The sequence below is a fragment of the Tubulanus polymorphus genome, chromosome 9, assembly GCF_964204645.1.
Source record: "Tubulanus polymorphus chromosome 9, tnTubPoly1.2, whole genome shotgun sequence".
In the NCBI taxonomy this organism is placed as follows: domain Eukaryota; kingdom Metazoa; phylum Nemertea; class Palaeonemertea; order Tubulaniformes; family Tubulanidae; genus Tubulanus; species Tubulanus polymorphus.
This window is the reverse complement of record NC_134033.1, coordinates 1773250-1791319: the sequence shown is the minus strand read 5'-3', so window position 1 is coordinate 1791319 and position 18070 is coordinate 1773250. Positions and strand designations below refer to the sequence as shown.

At 39.5% G+C, this 18070-nt stretch overlaps 2 protein-coding genes across 4 annotated transcripts; one reads left to right on the top strand and one right to left on the bottom strand.

Moving 5' to 3' along the window:
• Positions 1 to 161: 161 nt before the first annotated feature.
• LOC141910795 (ubiquitin-like-conjugating enzyme ATG3) lies at positions 162 to 5879 on the bottom strand. Its single transcript, XM_074801606.1, has 9 exons — positions 5727 to 5879; positions 5486 to 5527; positions 4824 to 4944; positions 4197 to 4307; positions 3348 to 3553; positions 2487 to 2645; positions 1690 to 1817; positions 1533 to 1601; positions 162 to 1046 (listed from the first exon to the last, which is right to left on the bottom strand). Exons 1-9 carry the CDS (start codon positions 5799 to 5801, stop codon positions 965 to 967), a joined length of 993 nt encoding a protein of 330 aa, XP_074657707.1. The 5' UTR covers positions 5802 to 5879; the 3' UTR covers positions 162 to 964.
• Positions 5880 to 5935: 56 nt separating this feature from the next.
• Positions 5936 to 17825, top strand: LOC141911111 (phosphatidylinositol 3,4,5-trisphosphate 5-phosphatase 2-like). 3 transcript variants are annotated; one of them, XM_074802072.1, is made up of 22 exons: positions 5936 to 5998; positions 6447 to 6596; positions 6707 to 6770; positions 7241 to 7385; positions 7561 to 7642; positions 7719 to 7935; positions 8407 to 8496; positions 8883 to 9053; positions 9454 to 9586; positions 9959 to 10159; positions 10276 to 10391; positions 10485 to 10565; positions 10975 to 11092; positions 11469 to 11565; positions 12052 to 12193; positions 12534 to 12633; positions 13271 to 13359; positions 13819 to 14058; positions 14655 to 14712; positions 15098 to 15280; positions 15683 to 15859; positions 16366 to 17825. In XM_074802072.1, exons 2-22 carry the CDS (start codon positions 6463 to 6465, stop codon positions 16671 to 16673), a joined length of 2946 nt encoding a protein of 981 aa, XP_074658173.1. In that variant the 5' UTR covers positions 5936 to 5998; positions 6447 to 6462; the 3' UTR covers positions 16674 to 17825. The 3 variants fall into 3 exon arrangements, with proteins under 3 accessions (XP_074658173.1, XP_074658174.1, XP_074658172.1); XM_074802073.1 differs by having other exon boundaries at positions 5938 to 6007; positions 7564 to 7642; XM_074802071.1 differs by having other exon boundaries at positions 5938 to 6007.
• The last annotated feature ends 245 nt before the right edge of the window (positions 17826 to 18070 follow it).

Sequence of the window (18070 nt, the reverse complement as noted above, 5' to 3'; positions counted from 1 at the left end):
GAACAGATGAATAAAAGGGGAGCAGAGCAGAAAAAGGGGGAATTTGAATAGCAGACGGATACAAGGGGAACAGAGCAGACGGATACAAGGGGCACAGACGGAATCCAAAAACAAACCAAGAACTGAATTATTTAGAAATCAACATTACTGGAATATATTATCATAATCAGTTTTAGCTCTCAGAATGTTTTTAACGACTCAAATAGTTTTTCACTTCGACAAATTCAGCGCGATGATAGCGGCACATTTACTTATTTACAAAAATAATCATTAACCCTTTCACATCTGATTGCTTACTTCACTTAATCGTCAGAAAGTGCGCGTAGAGGGGCTGGTTTTATAGACTGGGTAAAACCTATAAACTCCCGGGCCTTTTTCCGCAGCGAGTTAAGCCCATTTTGGTTTCTATTTTTCGAATCCAAAAACTTGAAACCAATCAGCTGCGTGTTGTCTGGTGGTTACAAACAAATGTGGAATTTTATCCAGGAACAAATTAATCCCACGCAACTGTGACCCTGGATCCAGAGACAGATTAATCCCCCACAACTGTTGGACTGGATACGGAGTCAAATTAATCCCCCACAACTGTAGAACTGGTTCCAGAGTCAAACCCATACAGTTGTGGAACTGGTTCAGGGGTCAAATTAAACCCACACAACTGTGGAACTGGATTAAGGGTCAACTGCCAGTACTGTAGAACTGGGAGTTGGGCTGGGATTTGATACCAAGTCTATAAAACAGTCCCAGGTTTATTTCGAAGCCAATTTTTCTTTGTACAAACATCACGTATCTTGTTGAAGCCACAAAGCGTCGTCATCGCGCAAACAATAGACGCAGAAAAATCAAAAAAAATTCGGCCGCAATTTGAGAAAATCGGAATGAATCGACTTACACGACACACACAGCGCCCCCTATAGCGAAGGGAAGACGACGACGAAGACTTGACTAGAATCACGCGAAACGATCACATTGTAAAATGGCGAGTATAATCGTATTCGATCGTCGGAATGACAGCTTGAACGAACTTCAAAAATATCATCAAATACCTGAAGCCACACGCGGTCAAGGAGAATGAACTATTGACAGGTCCAAAATTTCCTGATATTACCCTGACCCTTGAACAAAAATTACCTGATTAGATATCATAACAAGGTATCCTCAGTTGGGGCTGTTTCTTATCACAAGTATTCAAATTCCCCAACTTTCCACTGATTTTTAAGAAAACAGAATCTCCTGATAATATTAAAAAGATTAATTTAGGGGGCAATTGTCCAGGGGGCAATTGTCCAGGGGCAATTGTCCAGGGGCAATTGTCCTGATATTTCCCTGACCCTTGAGCAAATATTCTCCGATTAATTCATAAGATATCCTCAGTGTGGGCAGTTTTTCAAGACAGTCCTAGTCGCACTCATCATCAGCAAGAACCACTGGACGCCAAAAATTCAAACCCCCCAAGTTTTGTGGTTTTCAAGAAAAGAGTCGGATTTCCCAGGAAAAAAATTAATTTCGTTTAATCAAAGTATAAAGGATACATATGCACGCCTAGTTCACCGCCTCCGTCTGCTACTGTTTGTATGATTTTCTTCATTACGACTGCGTGCCTTTGAAAACAAAAGGAAAACATAAAAAATTCACAACTTTGGACAAATTCTTGAAAACTACAAATGAATTTCTAGGCGGTTGTATCACCGGCAAGGATGTACTGATGCCATCGGCGGCCCTGGCAGGTGAGGATGGTTTTCCATGGTGACTGTTTTTTTCGCGTGGTCCTGGCTGAAATCTTCGTACATCTGTTCGACGGTCAACGGCTGGCGATTCTGAAGTAGAAACAACAGTTATCTTAATTTTACTGCATCGTTGGATTTATGGGGAATGAGAAGATCTTCATTAGTAAATAATCATAATTTTACTGGATCATTGAATTCATTGGGAATGAGAAAGTTGGCATTAGTAACTAATTATAAATTTACTGAATTGTTGAACATATTGAGAATGAGAAGGTCAGAAATAAGTGACTAATCATAATTTCACTAAATCAATGAAGTCATGGGGAATGAGATCTTCATTAGTTACTGATTATAATTTTACTGAATCATTGAAGTTATTGAAAATAAGAAGATCTTCATTAGTAAATAATTATAATTTTACTGAATTGTTGAACTCATTGACAATGAGAAGGTTGGCATTAGTAACTTATTAAAATCTTATTGAATCATTGAGGTTATTGAGAATAAAAAGGTCATCATAAGTAACTAATCATAATTTTACTGAATCAATGAAGTCATGTAGAATGAGACCTTCATTAGTAAATAATCATAATTTTACTGAATCGTTGAAGTCATCGAGAATGAGAAGGTTGTCACAAGTAACTAATTATAATTTTACTGAATTGTCGAAATTTACAATGAGAAGGTAGTCATAAGTAACTAATAATAATTTTATTGAATCATTGAAGTCATCAGTAATGAATCGTTGATGCATCTTACCTCATCGTACCCGTACAGCCAGAGTCGAGGAGTCTGATAATATTTATCGTATGAAATATACAAATCGTACGTGCGTGTTTGTAATATTCCGCTGTCGTCTGCTCCTGCTGCGTCACCTGATTTCACTTCACTCTGAACAGACGCCGGGTCTAACAACGCCTAGAAATAGAGATCGATATATTCGGATTCAAATCCTGCTCACCAGGTCTAGCAACACCTACAACCATAAATTACAAGTATTTAAGCAATATTTGAGAGATTCAGGATCAAATCCTGTTTCTTACTCAGGTTCAAATCCTGCTTCATTCTCTGTCAGATCAGGTTCAAATCCTGTTTCATACTCAGGTTCAAATCCTGCTTCATTCTCTGTCAGATCAGGTTCAAATCCTGTTTCATACTCAGGTTCAAATCCTGCCTGAGGTCTTCATACTCTGCCAGATCAGGTTCAAATCCTGCCTGAAGCTTTCATACTCTGCCAGATCAGGTTCAGATTCTTGCCATTTTTTTCAGGTTAGTTTATGCCAAAGCCTTTTATTGCTATAGATCTGCTTCTTATCGATAGTCAATCAAAGCACTCTGGTCTTCCCCCCGGTTGGAATGATAGCACCACTATCAGCTCTTTACAAAATCACCGCAATAGACCTTTTTAAACCAAAGTCTAGTTTTTACATTCCACGGACCTGGTTGATCGTTAGACCAGTGCCTTTTCATTTGATATGAGTTCTTATTCAAAGTTCACTGGTAAAAGAACTCCGTGCACCTCGTATCCAGAGTTAACAGTGGATCCAGATCCAAAAACTGCTGTGTATCTCGCTACACCGACTGACCTCTACCCCTAAACCCTGATCGTAAGATACTCACATTATCTTCTGCCTCTAACAAACCGCTATCCGCGAATTCATCCATATCGCCGGCCTCTTCGTCATCATCGCCGTCGCTGTCATCGTCGTTTGCGTTCGCGTCGCCGGTAACCCGTCCGTCTGCTCCTGCGTCTGCTTGAGCCGTCGCCGCGGACGACGATAACGTCATCTCACCGACCTGATCGGCAATGGCTGTCAACGTGGAATCTATATCAATAACATGAAACAACATGGCTGCATTCGTTAATCACCTTATGACATCATCATTTACAAACGTAGGTAACTTAGGAACAGGGACAAAAAATTATCTATAGAGAACCTTCTAGAAAAATGGCGGACACCTTCAATCCCCCTTTGACATTATCAAATCCTCTAATTAACTGAATTATACACTATTTGAGGAAAGATGGCTGTCCACCATAAATCCCCCTATGACATCATCAAATTGCCATTCACAGAAAAGATGGCTGCCTGACAGTGGAAGAACTAACCGGCAAAGTGAAATACATGTATATAAATCCCCCTATGACATCATCGAATTGATTTAGGCCTATAGGGTCTTCCAGTGAATGATAGTTGCTGATAAATCCCCCTATGACATCATCAAATTGATTTAGGCCTATAGGGTCTTCCAGCAGTGAACGATGGTTGCTGATAAATCCCCCTATGACATCATCGAATTGATTTAGGCCTATAAGGTCTCCCAGTGAATGATAGTTGCTGATAAATCCCCCTATGACATCATCGGATTGATTTAGGTCTATAAGGTCTCCCAGTGAATGATAGTTGCTGATAAATCCCCCTATGACATCATCGTCGAACTGACAGCGGTAGGAGTAGTAGAACTAACCGGCGAAGTGATGAGTATCGACCCAGCCTCCCTCTCCATCATCTTCATCAATCACTTTCTCAAACTCTTCCTGATGACTGTCCACTTGTTTCACTCGTTTATAACATGGTACTGAAAAATTAACACCACTTACATATATTTTCTCACACAAGAATAGAGGCCCGTTTAATAGCTGAGCTAATATTTCTAATCCAAGGGTTAAAGATAACAGGGGCCAGTTCTTTAGTCATGGCTTAGCCTAGGACCAGTCTTAAACCATCAGGGGCCGGTTCCTCAGTTGAGATTTAAGTCCAAAAATGGTCTTAGATTTTAAGACTGGTCTTAAGTTGTTAGATTGCCTATAGAACCAAAATGAGCTTAGACTGGTCTTAAGTTGTTAGTTTGGTTATAGAACTAAAATGAGCTTAGACTGGTCTTAAGTTGTTAGATTGGTTATAGAACCAAAATGAGCTTAGACTGGTCTTAAGTTGTTAGATTGGTTATAGAACCAAAATGAGCTTAGATTGGTCTTAAGTTGTTAGATTGGTTGTAAATCTAAGATGGTCTTAAATTGGTCTCAAGTCTAAGCCATGACTATGGAACTGGGCCCACACTAATATGATCAGTGATCAGTGACGCTGAACTCACCGTTTCTCGTGATGAGGTATTGCTTCTCTTTAGGGAAATAACTTTTCACTTTGGATTCGTCGCCGGTCGCCCAGTGCCACGTCGGGCAGTGATGGGTCAGGTGATCACCGGCCGCTAAAAACTAAAACGCACCGACGAAAATTAAATCATTTCATAAAAACGGAGTTTTTGATAAAAATTAGTTTGAAACAAGAGCAACCATTAGTCATATAGCCGATGGCCTAGCAAATTGTTCATAGACCAAGATCTAGCAGAACAGTCAGGGATTAGTGACTAGCAGTAAATGGACCAGGGCCTAGCAGTGATAATGGACCAGGGACTAGCAGTGATAATGGACCAGGGACTAGAAGTGATAATGGACCAGGGTCTAGCAGTGATAATTGACCAGGGACTAGCAGTGATAACGGACCAGGGCCTAGCAGTGATAATGGACCAGGGCCTAGCAGTGATAATGGACCAGGGTCTAGCAGTGATAATGGACCAGGGTCTAGCAGTGATAATGGACCAGGGCCTAGCAAGTTGTACATAGACTAGGGCCTAGCAGTGGTCATAGGGCAGGGCTTACCAATAATGGCCAGAGACAAGGACCTGGCAGAGCATTAGAAACAAATCAGTAGTCATTTGCTAAGCCTAGTATAAATAGATGGGCTTCAGAAACCTACCTCTTCAGGGGTTATGACTCCAGTCTCCTTAAATTTCGATTCCTAAAAAAAATAGAATAAATTACTGATTGCGTAATAAAGAACATCAAAAACAAGACTGATCGCAGAACGCACAGTTTTAGTTTAGACGCGGCGAATTCCGATCAAATCGACAACTTAAGAATGGACAATATATCTTAATTGAATCGAGTTGGATTGAATTGATGAGGACTCTTTAAGGTCGAATAGTCGCTGAATTTACCTTTAAAACTGGTGTCAAATATTCGGCTACTCCTAACGCTTTCCCTTTCACCGTGTTTATCACGTTTTGCATCATTTTCAAGCCTGCAGAAGAAGAAATCACCCGGAAAATTGACCAGATTTTTCACTTCCTGGTTAGCTGCGGTTTCGTTACAGCCGCGCGCGAACAAATCAACGAAATTCTGGGTTTTTCCCGAGTGTTTTTACTTCCGCGTTCGTTAATTTCCTGAGTTTTTAGCAACTTTTCAACTCATTTCAGCTCTCCGTGATAATGTATGTGTGGTAAGGAGGTGTTTATCGTTATGTGCTGATTGCTTTTAGACCATTGCATGACACTAAAAGCCCAAAACAGGGTAAAAGTGCAGATCCGCACCTCTCCGTGTAAAAACGCAATGTACTAAATTGCTGAATTTTGAATCTGAAACAATGATATTTAATGTAACTGACCGTTTTTACACGGAGAGGTGCGGATCTGCACTTTTACCCAAAACAGTTATCAACTGATGGTGTGATGGGTCTACCCCTAATTTTAGCCTCTCCCCCTTAAGTAGCCATCTATCCTATTTATAGGCATGAATCTAAAGCTTCTTCACTTAACTCTAAGCCGGATCACTGTATCCTCTTACCAACAACGTCAGCCTCTAACCTGCTATAATCCGTCTCCAGTTTATCATTCAAATTCCAGATATTAGCAATCACTGTCGGTCTATTTGAATTCCAGGTTGTTCAGTTTGTAAATGGATTTGCCGTTCTACCACGGTGGCATCAGCCGCCTCGAAGCCGAAGAATTATTGCGTAACAACGGAAACGATGGTTCGTTCTTGGTGCGGGCGAGCGAGTCGATCAGCGGGGCTTACACGCTCTGTTTATTGTGAGTACCAGCAGGAGGCAGCGCCGTCACCATCTGCGGATTGAGAGTGGTTTGCAGAAACTTTCATTGCTGCCTGGCAGCTATATTTAATTTTTGTCATTTTTTTTCAGTCATCAAGGACGTATTCATCAGTACAGAATTTTACCAGATGAAGCTGGTTTTTTGTCAACACAGGTTAGAGACCCTGCCTTCTAGGACAGGATTCTAGGGACTGGTATTAACTTAAACTCGCGCTAGACCATCTGGCAGATTTATTGACCAATTTTTTAAATTCATTTTCAAATTCACAAAAATCAACTTTTTGACTCTCTGACATAAAAACTATCGCTAGTGGGTTATCAATTATTTTTTTCAGTATAAAAGCCCATATTCAAGTGTCTGTGGTTCTTACTAGAAAGATGTTCTTTGTAAAGTGGTTCTCTTACTCGTAAATGAACTAGGACATTTTACTAATAAGGAAAAGCAGTTCATTATGAGGATATATATCCATTTTAGACCGAAGAAGGGTGGTAGCAACGACCCTAAATATTTCTAACTTTTAAGATTCGTCCACACATTGTGGGATTCTTACTCATTATGAAGATAGTTTGTTATAGCGAGGTGTATTTTTGGGTTATTTTCAACATTATTATTCATCTATTCAGGCAGAAGCCGGCGTGGCTGAGAGGAAGTTCCCGGATCTGTGTTCACTAATAGCCGGTTATATTCGTCGTGGAGGTTGTAACGGACTGGTCACCGCTTTACGATTCCCGGTCGAACGAGCCATCGATGACAGCGACCAGGAATCAGGTACGTCGTAAATCCGAAAAGTCGCAATCGCAATTCATTAGAAAAATCTTTTTGAATTTAAAATTCAGAATTTTTTTCAAAACTGTAGAATTTGGTCCTGCGCAGGTCCTGTGCTGACCCTAAGTTGTTACTAAGATTTAAGACCAGTCTTAGAGAGTTTTGTTTTCTATTTTAGAAGATGAAGACGACTCAAATTCGAACTGTGATCTCGTCACTTGCGAACTGACCAATCGTTTCAGTCAACTAGATTTCTCTTGGTAGGTCGTAGAGAATTTCAGCGCTTAAAAGTTTCAAATTTCGAATTATAAACAGTTATGATTATCGTTGTTTTAGTATCGACGGTGATTTCATGAACGCGTTGCGTCAGTACACGGAGCGCGGCGGTTCGAGGGACGGTGATGATTCCAGCCAGACGGAAATACGCCGTCTGCTCGCGTACGCGGCGAGACCCGTTCACCGCAGTTTAACCGACTACATGAGTAAACTAGAACTGTGTTGTAATCTATTCTCGACCAATCAGAATTCACCGACTTCACCTTCTTCTCACGAGGTCAGTGCGATCATTAACATGTACATGTTATCCATCTATGAACATGTGCATGTCATCTGTCTGAAAATATGTGTATGTCATCTCCCCTGAAAATATGTGCTTATCATCTGTCCTTAAACATGTACATGTCATCTGTCTTTATAAACATGCTCATGTAATCAGTCTTTCTTTAAACATTTGCATGTTATGTTTATAATCATGTGCATGTCATCTATCTATAAATATGTAAATTACATGTCTGTTAACATTTACATGTTACATGTTTATAAACATGTGCATGTTGTGTGTATTTCTGTACATCTTTTCTCCATATAATGTACCTGTATAAGTTGTCTCTGTTTCTACATGTGCGTACATGTGTTCAATTTACATGAACATGTTGTATGTCTAAGTACATGGGTCGTAAACTTTCATGCTCATACGGACATTTGGACTCATCTATTTACATGTTTTTTTTTTTTGTAATATCAGAATGAAACTCAAATGGATGAAATGACGATCGAAGATTTATCCAAAAAATTCGAGGAAGTTCGGAAAAAAATTCAAACCGTCGAAAAATTGGTTCGTATTCAAAAAATACGTCTGCTTTAAAAGAAAAATAAGAAACTGAAATGATGATGATTAAAATAAATTAACCCTTTCAGTGTGTCTACACAGCAGTGCGGTGTATAAATCTGTGATGTAATTTTCTAGTACACTGCACCGTGGTGTATTCATCTTATTAGTATTGATGTTATTATCATCTCTATTGAAAGATGGCAGCACCTGTCGAACACAGTTAGATATGAGTAACTAATGATACACCGCACCGCAGTGCAGATGCACTGTAGCGGTGTGCCCGTTATTCAACACACTTAGGTCGGAATCTTCCATGAATTTTCACATCACCACCACTTGAAAATAGAATGACGGCTTAAAAACAATTTTTTTCATGTTTAAATTTTCAGGCAAATACCTGTATCTCGGATTTAGTCAACAAAGTGAGGCCTCAAAATGCGGGGGCATCATCGCCGACGACAATGAGGAGTCAATCGGCGGAGACTTCGTCGAGTATGAAAAACGTTCCGAGGAACCCGTCGATGAAACCACGTTCATCGATTCCGGAGAAATCGTTCAACGTACGTATAACACTAAAACAAGGACGACGTTTTTTACTTGGAATTTACAAATATGAATCAAATCACTAATATTCCAAGATACTGAGATGAACTCATGAAGGACCCGTCCAGAGCCTGAAGGCTGTAGCTCTGTACACAGAGTGGACTATGAGCCCAGGGGCCGGTTGCATAGTCATGGCTTAGACTTAAGACCAGTCTTAGACCAACTTAGTTCTATAGCCAATCTAACAACTTAAGACCAGTCTTAAGATTTAAGACCACTTTTGGACTTAAGTCACGACTGTGCAACTGGGCCCTGATGACTATGAAATGGATGATGAAAAACAGTATCATATGGCTTATCTATGGTAAGCTTTTTTCAAAACAATATACAACAATATAGCTATTATATAACATCAAGGTGAAGGTCATTGGATCGTTGATGCAGCAGAAGGCAATCACGTTGACGATTGATTTGCAAGGTGGGAAATTGTTCGCCGTCAAACCTCACACAGAATTGTTAGATTCTCGTAACACATTCCTACACGATAAAAGTAAGTCGCATATACACGGGATGGCCACCTCCGTGAAATCACCCTATGACATCATCAAATTAACATTAAGTAACAGTAATTAAGCTTTTGAGTTATTAATCTTCCAATTAATCACTGAACAATTGATCAGGTCACAGAAGAATTTATGGAGGCAGGCACCTTTTGTTGAGGGTCTATAGATCAAATAGGTAGTAGCTAATTTCATGGTGCTATAGGGGGATTTTTGGAGGCAGCCATCTTTTCTTGGAGGGTTTATGGAAATCTGATGATGTCATTGGGGGGTTTTATCGAGGCAGACAGACTTTTGTAGATCGTAAATCTTATGATGTCATTGGAGGATTTATGGAGGAAGCCATGTTTTTCTGTTTTCAGTTGAACAGCTCGTCAAACATATGGCGAACAATTGCAAGTTGGACATTTTCATCGAAGGTCAACAAAAGGAGACGTACGTTTTCGAAGACATTCGCCAGAGGGAGCTGTTCTGTCAACTCGCGCAGCAGATGAAAAACATGCACTCATCGTCGCCGACTGACATCGGCACGATATCACTATTCATCGGAACCTGGAATATGGGTGAGTGGTCAGAGTTCGGTGGTGATAAATAGCTAATTGTTCGGCGAAAATCTTTTGAGCAACTGCAGCCCGTGACCGTTTTTGTGAAATTTGAACGATGCCTATCATCGTTTCAGCTGATAGTCAACCGGAATGGAACCTGTCGACGTGGCTCAAATCTCAAGGAACCGGTAAAACGCGAGACCATTGCCTGCTGCAAATCTCGCACGACATTTACATCATCGGCACTCAGGTATACTCACGTGTCCTAAATCGACCCTTGTGAATTCATCTTATCGATTATCAATATTAAAAGAATTGAAATCTTGTTTTTGCGGTTTTCCAGGAGTCGGCGCTTACGGAAAAAGAATGGGCGTCGCGCTTAAAAAATTCACTCGAAGGCCTATTCCTCTCCGACTTTTATATCGTAAGTTTTCGTTAAGAAACTTTTTGTTGATAAGCTAAAAATCAGGGAAATTCGGTGAACTATGTTGAGACAGCTAGATCGCATGTAAAATCAATCAGTCTCCGTCTATTTTTTTACGTATTTGACTGTGTTAATTGATCGGATTCTTAGCAGATCGAGTCAGGGAAAACAACAAGCATGTCAGGGAATAGTCAGGGAAATTTGTTGAGATTGTTAGATCGCGTGTAAGATCAAACAGTTTCGGTCTATGTCTTATGTATTTGAATGTGTTAATTGATCGGATTCTTAACAGATCAATTCAGGGAAAACAACGTGCATGTCAGGGAATAGTCAGGGTAAAAGCAAGTCAGATAAAAGTGGTTCCATCCTGGTTTTTGATGAGCACTTGCCTCTTGCGGTTTATTTTTAGGTCGTTTCGCACGTATTGTGGGACATTCGACTCGTGATTCTCGCGCGACTCGAACACAAAAATAAAATCAGCCATATTGAAAGCGCATCGGTTAAAACGGGCATCGCTAACACCTTGGGTGAGTATTATACGAATTATTGAATTTTGCATGTTCAAATCGTTGAATTTGCATATTGAAATCTTCGAATTTGCATATCTTTGAATTTACATATTCAAATCGTTGAATTTGCATATTGAAATCTTCGAATTTGCATATCTTTGAATTTACATATTCAAATATTTGAATGTGCATATTCAAATCATTGAATTCGCATATTAAAATAAAGTTTTATATTGATATTATTATATTTATATGCATTTCCTGAATTTAGTGGAACTCAGCTTATTTCAGTGGCTTGCATGTATATCTAGACCCCAGGATTGGTACCTTTTGATTCTAAGAACAGAAGAGAGGTTTAGGAATTTGAAAGTTCTCTCTTTGTTTACGGTTGCAGGCAATAAAGGAGCTGTAGCGATTACTTTCTCATTCTGTGGAACTTCGTTTTGTTTCGTGAACTGCCACTTGACGTCGGGCGCAGAAAAGAATGCGAGGTATCAATTAAAAAAGCGTATAAATCTATGAGTCCCGTTTAAACATTGAAGATTCGGATCTTACTTGAACCTACGAAGTTTGATCAATGAATATTAACTCGTCGGTTGTTCGAAAGTTGGTTACAGTTGACTAAATTGACTAATTTAGTTTACAAATACCATGGTAATTTCAAATTTCACAATGGGATTTGTCCAACAGTTAACTTTTAACCAAATTTTGAGAAACTGCAGTCCCAGGGGCTGGTTTCATAGTCAAGACTTTATACCGAAAGCGGTCTTAAATCTTAAGACTGATCTTAAGTTGTTAGACTGGCTATAGAACTAAGTTGGTCTTAGAACAGTCTAAGTCTGAGCCCTAACTATGGAACTGAACCCTGGACTCATGTCTACTGGATGACTAGATTTTTATTATGTTAAGGTATTCAGTATAATCTTCGAATGAATCGATGAATCTGATATTATTCGCTTTTGCTGTTTATTTTCCAGGAGGATCCAGAATTTTAAGGATATTCTACGTTGTCTGTCACAGAAACTGAAGGTCCATAGCGGTCAATTCGACTTGACGAAGCAGTTCCATCACGTTTTCTGGTTCGGAGATCTCAACTATAGATTGGATGACGATCCACATGTAATAAATAATGAGGCATTGTTTCGCCTACATTTCTACTGGTCTTAGTTGTTAGATTGTTTACGGGACCAAAATTGGTTAAGACTTAGCCTTCACTGAAGGAAGTCATCAGACCAGTCTTGGGCCTTTTCGTTAACATTGAAGAAATTTCGATATTTTCTAAGTAAAAGGTGTCCAATTTTTGGACCGCCTCCCCATAGATTGGCCCCTCTAAATTAAAACCTGAATGAGCTTAGCCTGGTTTCTAAAAATGAGCTACTAGGCCTCGTTCCACAGTCGTATTTGCCGTGCTCCCCTGCGTAAACTATTTTGTATCCATATTTTTTTCCCGGGTTTTCAGGTAATTTTGAAAAAGATCGAGCACAAAGACTTCGAACCGTTGCTGGCGAAAGATCAACTGCTCAAAACGCAGCGGGAAAAGAAAGCGTTTTATCTATTCGGTAATTTATCGCCGGTCTTTTATTTTCGCCGATTTCGAGAATGTCTCCTCCCCAAAATAATACATCAGTTTTACGCAATTTCTTATTTATGTATTAATACATTTATATTAATTTTCACTGTGATCCAAGCATTTTCCTTCCTCAAATCGATATTTTATGTGATGATTCCTCTGGCTGAGTTTCATAGATTTTTGGGCAAAAGAATCCCTGGGAACATTTTGAATTAGTCAGTTATTACTACAGTAAACCTCACCTAACTCGGACAAACTGGGCCCGGCAAAATTTTACTGGGGCAAGCGAAAGTCTTGAGTTAAGGCTAAGAAAAATATGTCAGCCAGGTACAAAAATGATCTACATTTTGTCAGAGTTTCCGGTAGTTGAATGTCCGAGATGGCTGCGTTGGAGAAAGGCTAGGTTTACTGTGTTTTCAATGTTCGTTGTCACCTAGGTTGAGGATTTACCCCTAAGGGTTACTTTGATATCAAGTCTATGAAATCAGGCTCTCGTAAAAATTCCTCGCATGAAATTCTAACTGAAATCATATTCAAATATTTGAAAATACTGACAGCATGTTTTCGTATATTTATTGAATTTATTCCGTCTGCTGTCGTGGAATAAACACATTGTGCATGTATAGATGAAGAACACATTCTGTTTCCACCGACGTATCGTTTGGAAAAAGGCAACGGCACGAAATACGTCTGGCAAAAATTTAAGAAAACCGGTGTAAGTGAACCCTAAAATCTCTGTGCAAAATCTGAGTCTATTTATTAAAGAAAAATCAAAATGAATTGGATGATATACCTTTCTAAAAACATGGCTACCTTCAAGAACTTTTTTATATTATCCATGGACAGTTCAAGATGGCTGTTTCCATAAATCACTTTATGACATTAGATTATCTTATGATTCAATCTATACTCTCCTAGCAAACGTGGCTATTTCCATAAATCCTCCTATGACATCATGAACTTGCCTGATGGCAATAATGACCTCATAAACTTGCCTGATGGCATTATCTATAGAAAGTTAACTTGGAGAGAAGATGGCTGCCTCCATCAATCCACCTATAACACCATCAAATAACCAGTTCACTTGATTCATTGCTGCTAAATAGTTAATACGTTGATGGTGATGTCATAGGGGGAATCCATCATTATCTTGTTATTGTTTGTATATTTGAAGGTGCGTATCAATGTACCGTCGTGGTGCGATCGAGTTCTATGGAAGTCGTATCCGGATACGTACGTGGTGAACACGTCGTACGGCTGCTCCGATAAGATTCTATCCAGCGATCATAAACCGGTTTTCTCGAGTTTTAACGTCGCGATCGCCACGCAGTACGTCTCCTCCACGTCGCCGTCGGAGAAAGACGATTCAATGCGTCACGGTCTGAAAATTGTGTTCGGCGACATCGACGCAGAGGTTAGTGTTTCATATACATGTACACGCACTATAGTACATGTGCATGCTATATATGCTATAGTACACACATGTACATGTACTATAGTACATGTACATGCTATAGTACATACATGTACATGTACTATAATACATGTGGATGTTATGCACTACGTGTACTTGTACTCCAGTGCATGTGCATGTTATATATGCTATAGTACATACATGTACATGCGCTATAGTACATGGGCATGTTATATACATCCACTTGTGTTATAGTTCATGTACACGTATGTGCTATAGCATATATAACATGCATATGTACTTTAGTACATGTACATGTATATACTATACATACATGAACATGCACTATAGTACATGTGCATCTTGTGTAAACATGCTGTTTACTATAGTACATTCAATGATTAATTCATCTTGGGGAATATTGAGGATGGTATTCCTGAAGATGACTTTTACGATAAAGTCAAAACATCGAATAAACTGAATTAGCTGAAGGAAACATATTCTTAGTGCAGGATTGTATCTTTACAACACGGACTCAGAGCTCAGAGCGTTTCATCGATGTTCAAATCTTTTCTGTAATTCATTCGTTTTTGCAGATGATAACAACTTCTAAATCGACATTCCTGTTAGAATTCCATTCACTCTGTTTGGAAGGTATGTAATAGCAAACTAAAAATCAAATCGATTTGAGAGTTAACGCTTTCAGTGCTGACTCATTAATACCTGAAAGTGCTGGAGATATTTGAAATTGAAAAGAAAAAATTCCATCCCAGTGTGTGGAATAACAGGCATTGCACTACACCACGGTGCTGTGTAATATTTCACTATGTTTGACAGGTGCTACCATCTTTCAATAGAGATAGAAACTGATAACATCAGTACACCACGATGCAGTGTACTAGCAAAGTCCCTCACTGATTCATACACTGCACTGCGGTGTAGACGCACTGAATAGGTTAAACCTTTTTGTGAAACCCAGGCAATATTATTTCAAACATTTTTTTTCATGATTTCTCTATTTTTCCTCGTATGATTTCAGCGCCGGTTAAAAGTAAACCGAACATGACGTTCCTGCAGGCGCAGCAGAAGGAGACGAGCTGTCGTCCGAAATGGTCCGGTAATTTCCTGCCGCAACTCGAGCCGATCGTCGCCGACTGGTCGTATCTCGAGGATCAACATATTCTGATAATGGTGAAATCGGTCGAAGGGGACGAGTCGTACGGTTAGTTTTGTGGATTTCGGTTGCCTCCAGAACCCAGTCCATCCTTTAGGACCTAACGGATGTAGGCCCAGTTTCCTCCAGGACCCATTGGATTTAATGTCTATTTAATCTTCATGTCAGATGCCAAACCTCAGTCAGTTTTGGTTGTACGTACCTCAGGTCTTAACCAAACCAGCAAAAATGAGCTGCTGAACTAAAACATCGCCTTTTAAATCCATTGTATTGAAGAATTGCCCAAAAGGACTTCTTTTAATCAAATTGAATCAGAAAAAAGAGACTCAATTTATTGAAATAAATCAAGTTAAACAATCATGTTTCCATGACTGTAAAATTTGGTGTAAAGTTTCAGATCATACGGACGAATTTTATCGATCTTTGATGATCGTCTGCTATTTTCTGTAGGTGAATGCGTGTTGGCTTTGAAACCAGTGCTCAGTACATTTCCGCAGCCGTTTAAATATATATTGACTCATCAAGCCGTAGAATCGGGCGTTATACGAGGAAGTATCCATCTAACGGCTCCTATAGAGGGCGCTAGCAGCAAATTATTGACCAAACAACGCAGTCAACGCATTTATGGTACGTATTCATCCAGTTCCACACTTGGATTTAATTTGACTCTGAATCTAGATCCACAGTTGTGTGGGTTTAATTTGACTCTGGATCCAGCTCCACAGTTGTGTGGGTTTAATTTGACTCTGGATCCAGTTCGACAGTTGTGTGGGTTTAATTTGACTCTGGATCCAGTTTCACAGTTGTATGGGTTAAATGTTGCCCCTGGATCCAGTTCGACAGTTGTGTGGGTTTAATTTGACTCTGGATCCAGTTCCACAGTTGTGTGGGTTTAATTTGACTCTAAACCCAGTTCCACAGTTGTGTGGGTTAAATTTGACTCTGAACCCAGTTCCATAGTTATGTGGGTTAAATTTGACTCTGAACCCAGTTCCACAGTTGTGTGGTTTTAATTTGACTTAGGATCCAGTTCCCCAGAAAGAAATTAAGCCAACACAAACCCTTAAGAATATTTTTCGAAATTAGGCGTCAGGGATTCTAGGCGTTTTTAACAACAATTTCTTTACTTTTAGAATGCGTGAAAACCGATCACGACCAAAATCTGAATTCTGTCGAAAATTCACTGTATCAGAGCGTCGACAGCAACCGCAGGACGTCCGACAGTCGCCGTCATACAACAATGTTCACCGGCGGTAACCCGGCGGGCGGATCCGCGGGCGACAATTCAATTCCACCGCCGAACCGTCCTTGCCCGCAGTTACCGCGTAAAGCGCGTAATCCGACCCCGGACGGACTGACAGTGCCACCTATTCTTCCGAGACGGGTGACTCCGGCGCAGCGCAAGTCGGCGCTGCCAGATTTATCGACAGACGAAACGTAATACATGAGAAAAATTCAGAAACTAAAAAATTGCCGATTGTTCTAGACGCCTTGACGATCCGGGCCCAGTTTCAGTCGGAATTTTAATAACCAAACGATATGTTATTCTAGACAGTGCAACATAAGTTAAAGATACTGAAGACTCATCAAAGAACTAGACATAAAAGATACAGTAAACTCTGTGCTTGCACCCGATCGGTTTTTCTGGCGGGGCTGGCAATCGGAGCGATGATGGTTTATCGCGTGGATTAGAGTTGGAAGAACGAGGGGTTCCCTTCGATCCCTCATTGAAAAATTTTCCTATGCAATGCTCGCTTTGAGAAATGTCTAAAAATCGTTTCTATATTTGTGTTAAGTCCACCGTGATACGTTCTTCGAGCACAACACTGATTATGAAACATGCACATGTGAGATTCATGATTAAATTATTCATAAATATATATATATTTTGTATATCTATACCTGATACTTTCTGAAAGAGTATATAATATTGGTGCTAATATATTGATGATGATTATTCCAATATTTTATATGGAAATTTTATAGATTTATATATACTGCATATATTGACCCAAAACAGTTCGTTTTCGAGTTAACAATTAACAAATGCAATTTCGTAGACAGCTGACGAATGCTTGTCTCAAGAACACCAGAGTGAGAAATAGGCGTGATGGCTAGCGGTTTTTAGGGCCCATCTAAGTTAACCCAGTCCTGGAAAAATGTGCTGATAAAATGTTTAATGTCAGGTGTTTGTAGTTCATTTTCAAAAAGATTTACTCAGGTGAAGCACTGAACACATGTGAAGTGTGGATGATGAGTTTTTGAAAGTGTGCTGATAAAATGTCTAATGTCTGGTGTTTGTAGTTCATTTTCAAAAAGATTGTCTCAGGTGAAGCACTGAACACATGTGAAGTGTGGATGATCAGTTTTTGAAAGGATGCTGATAAAAAGTCTAATGTCAGGTGTTTGTAGTTCATTTTCAAAAATATTGTCCCGGTTGAAGTACTGAACACATGTAGAGTGTGGACAATAAGAAATTGGAAGAGTAGTGACAATGGCTTTAAAGGGATGACAGATACTCGCACATATTATTATTTATTCAATATTCAATACCAGAAGGGTGTAAAGTTTCAAGATATTTCCACTAAAGAAAACGGCATGAAATTTGTTATAGTTCAATAAAAAAAACATGTTTGTATAAATCAGATTTCTTCGAGTTGATTTCCTGATAATTAGCTAATGTAAATGAGGAACCAGTCCTCTTTATAGTGAGAGGACTAGGGGTTTCGATCGACCCCAAACCATGAAATGGTATCTGGTCAAACGTAAGTCAGGGCATTCAATCTAGGGATTCAAAAGACTAGCGGACATATTAGAGAGGGCATTCAATGGGTCAAC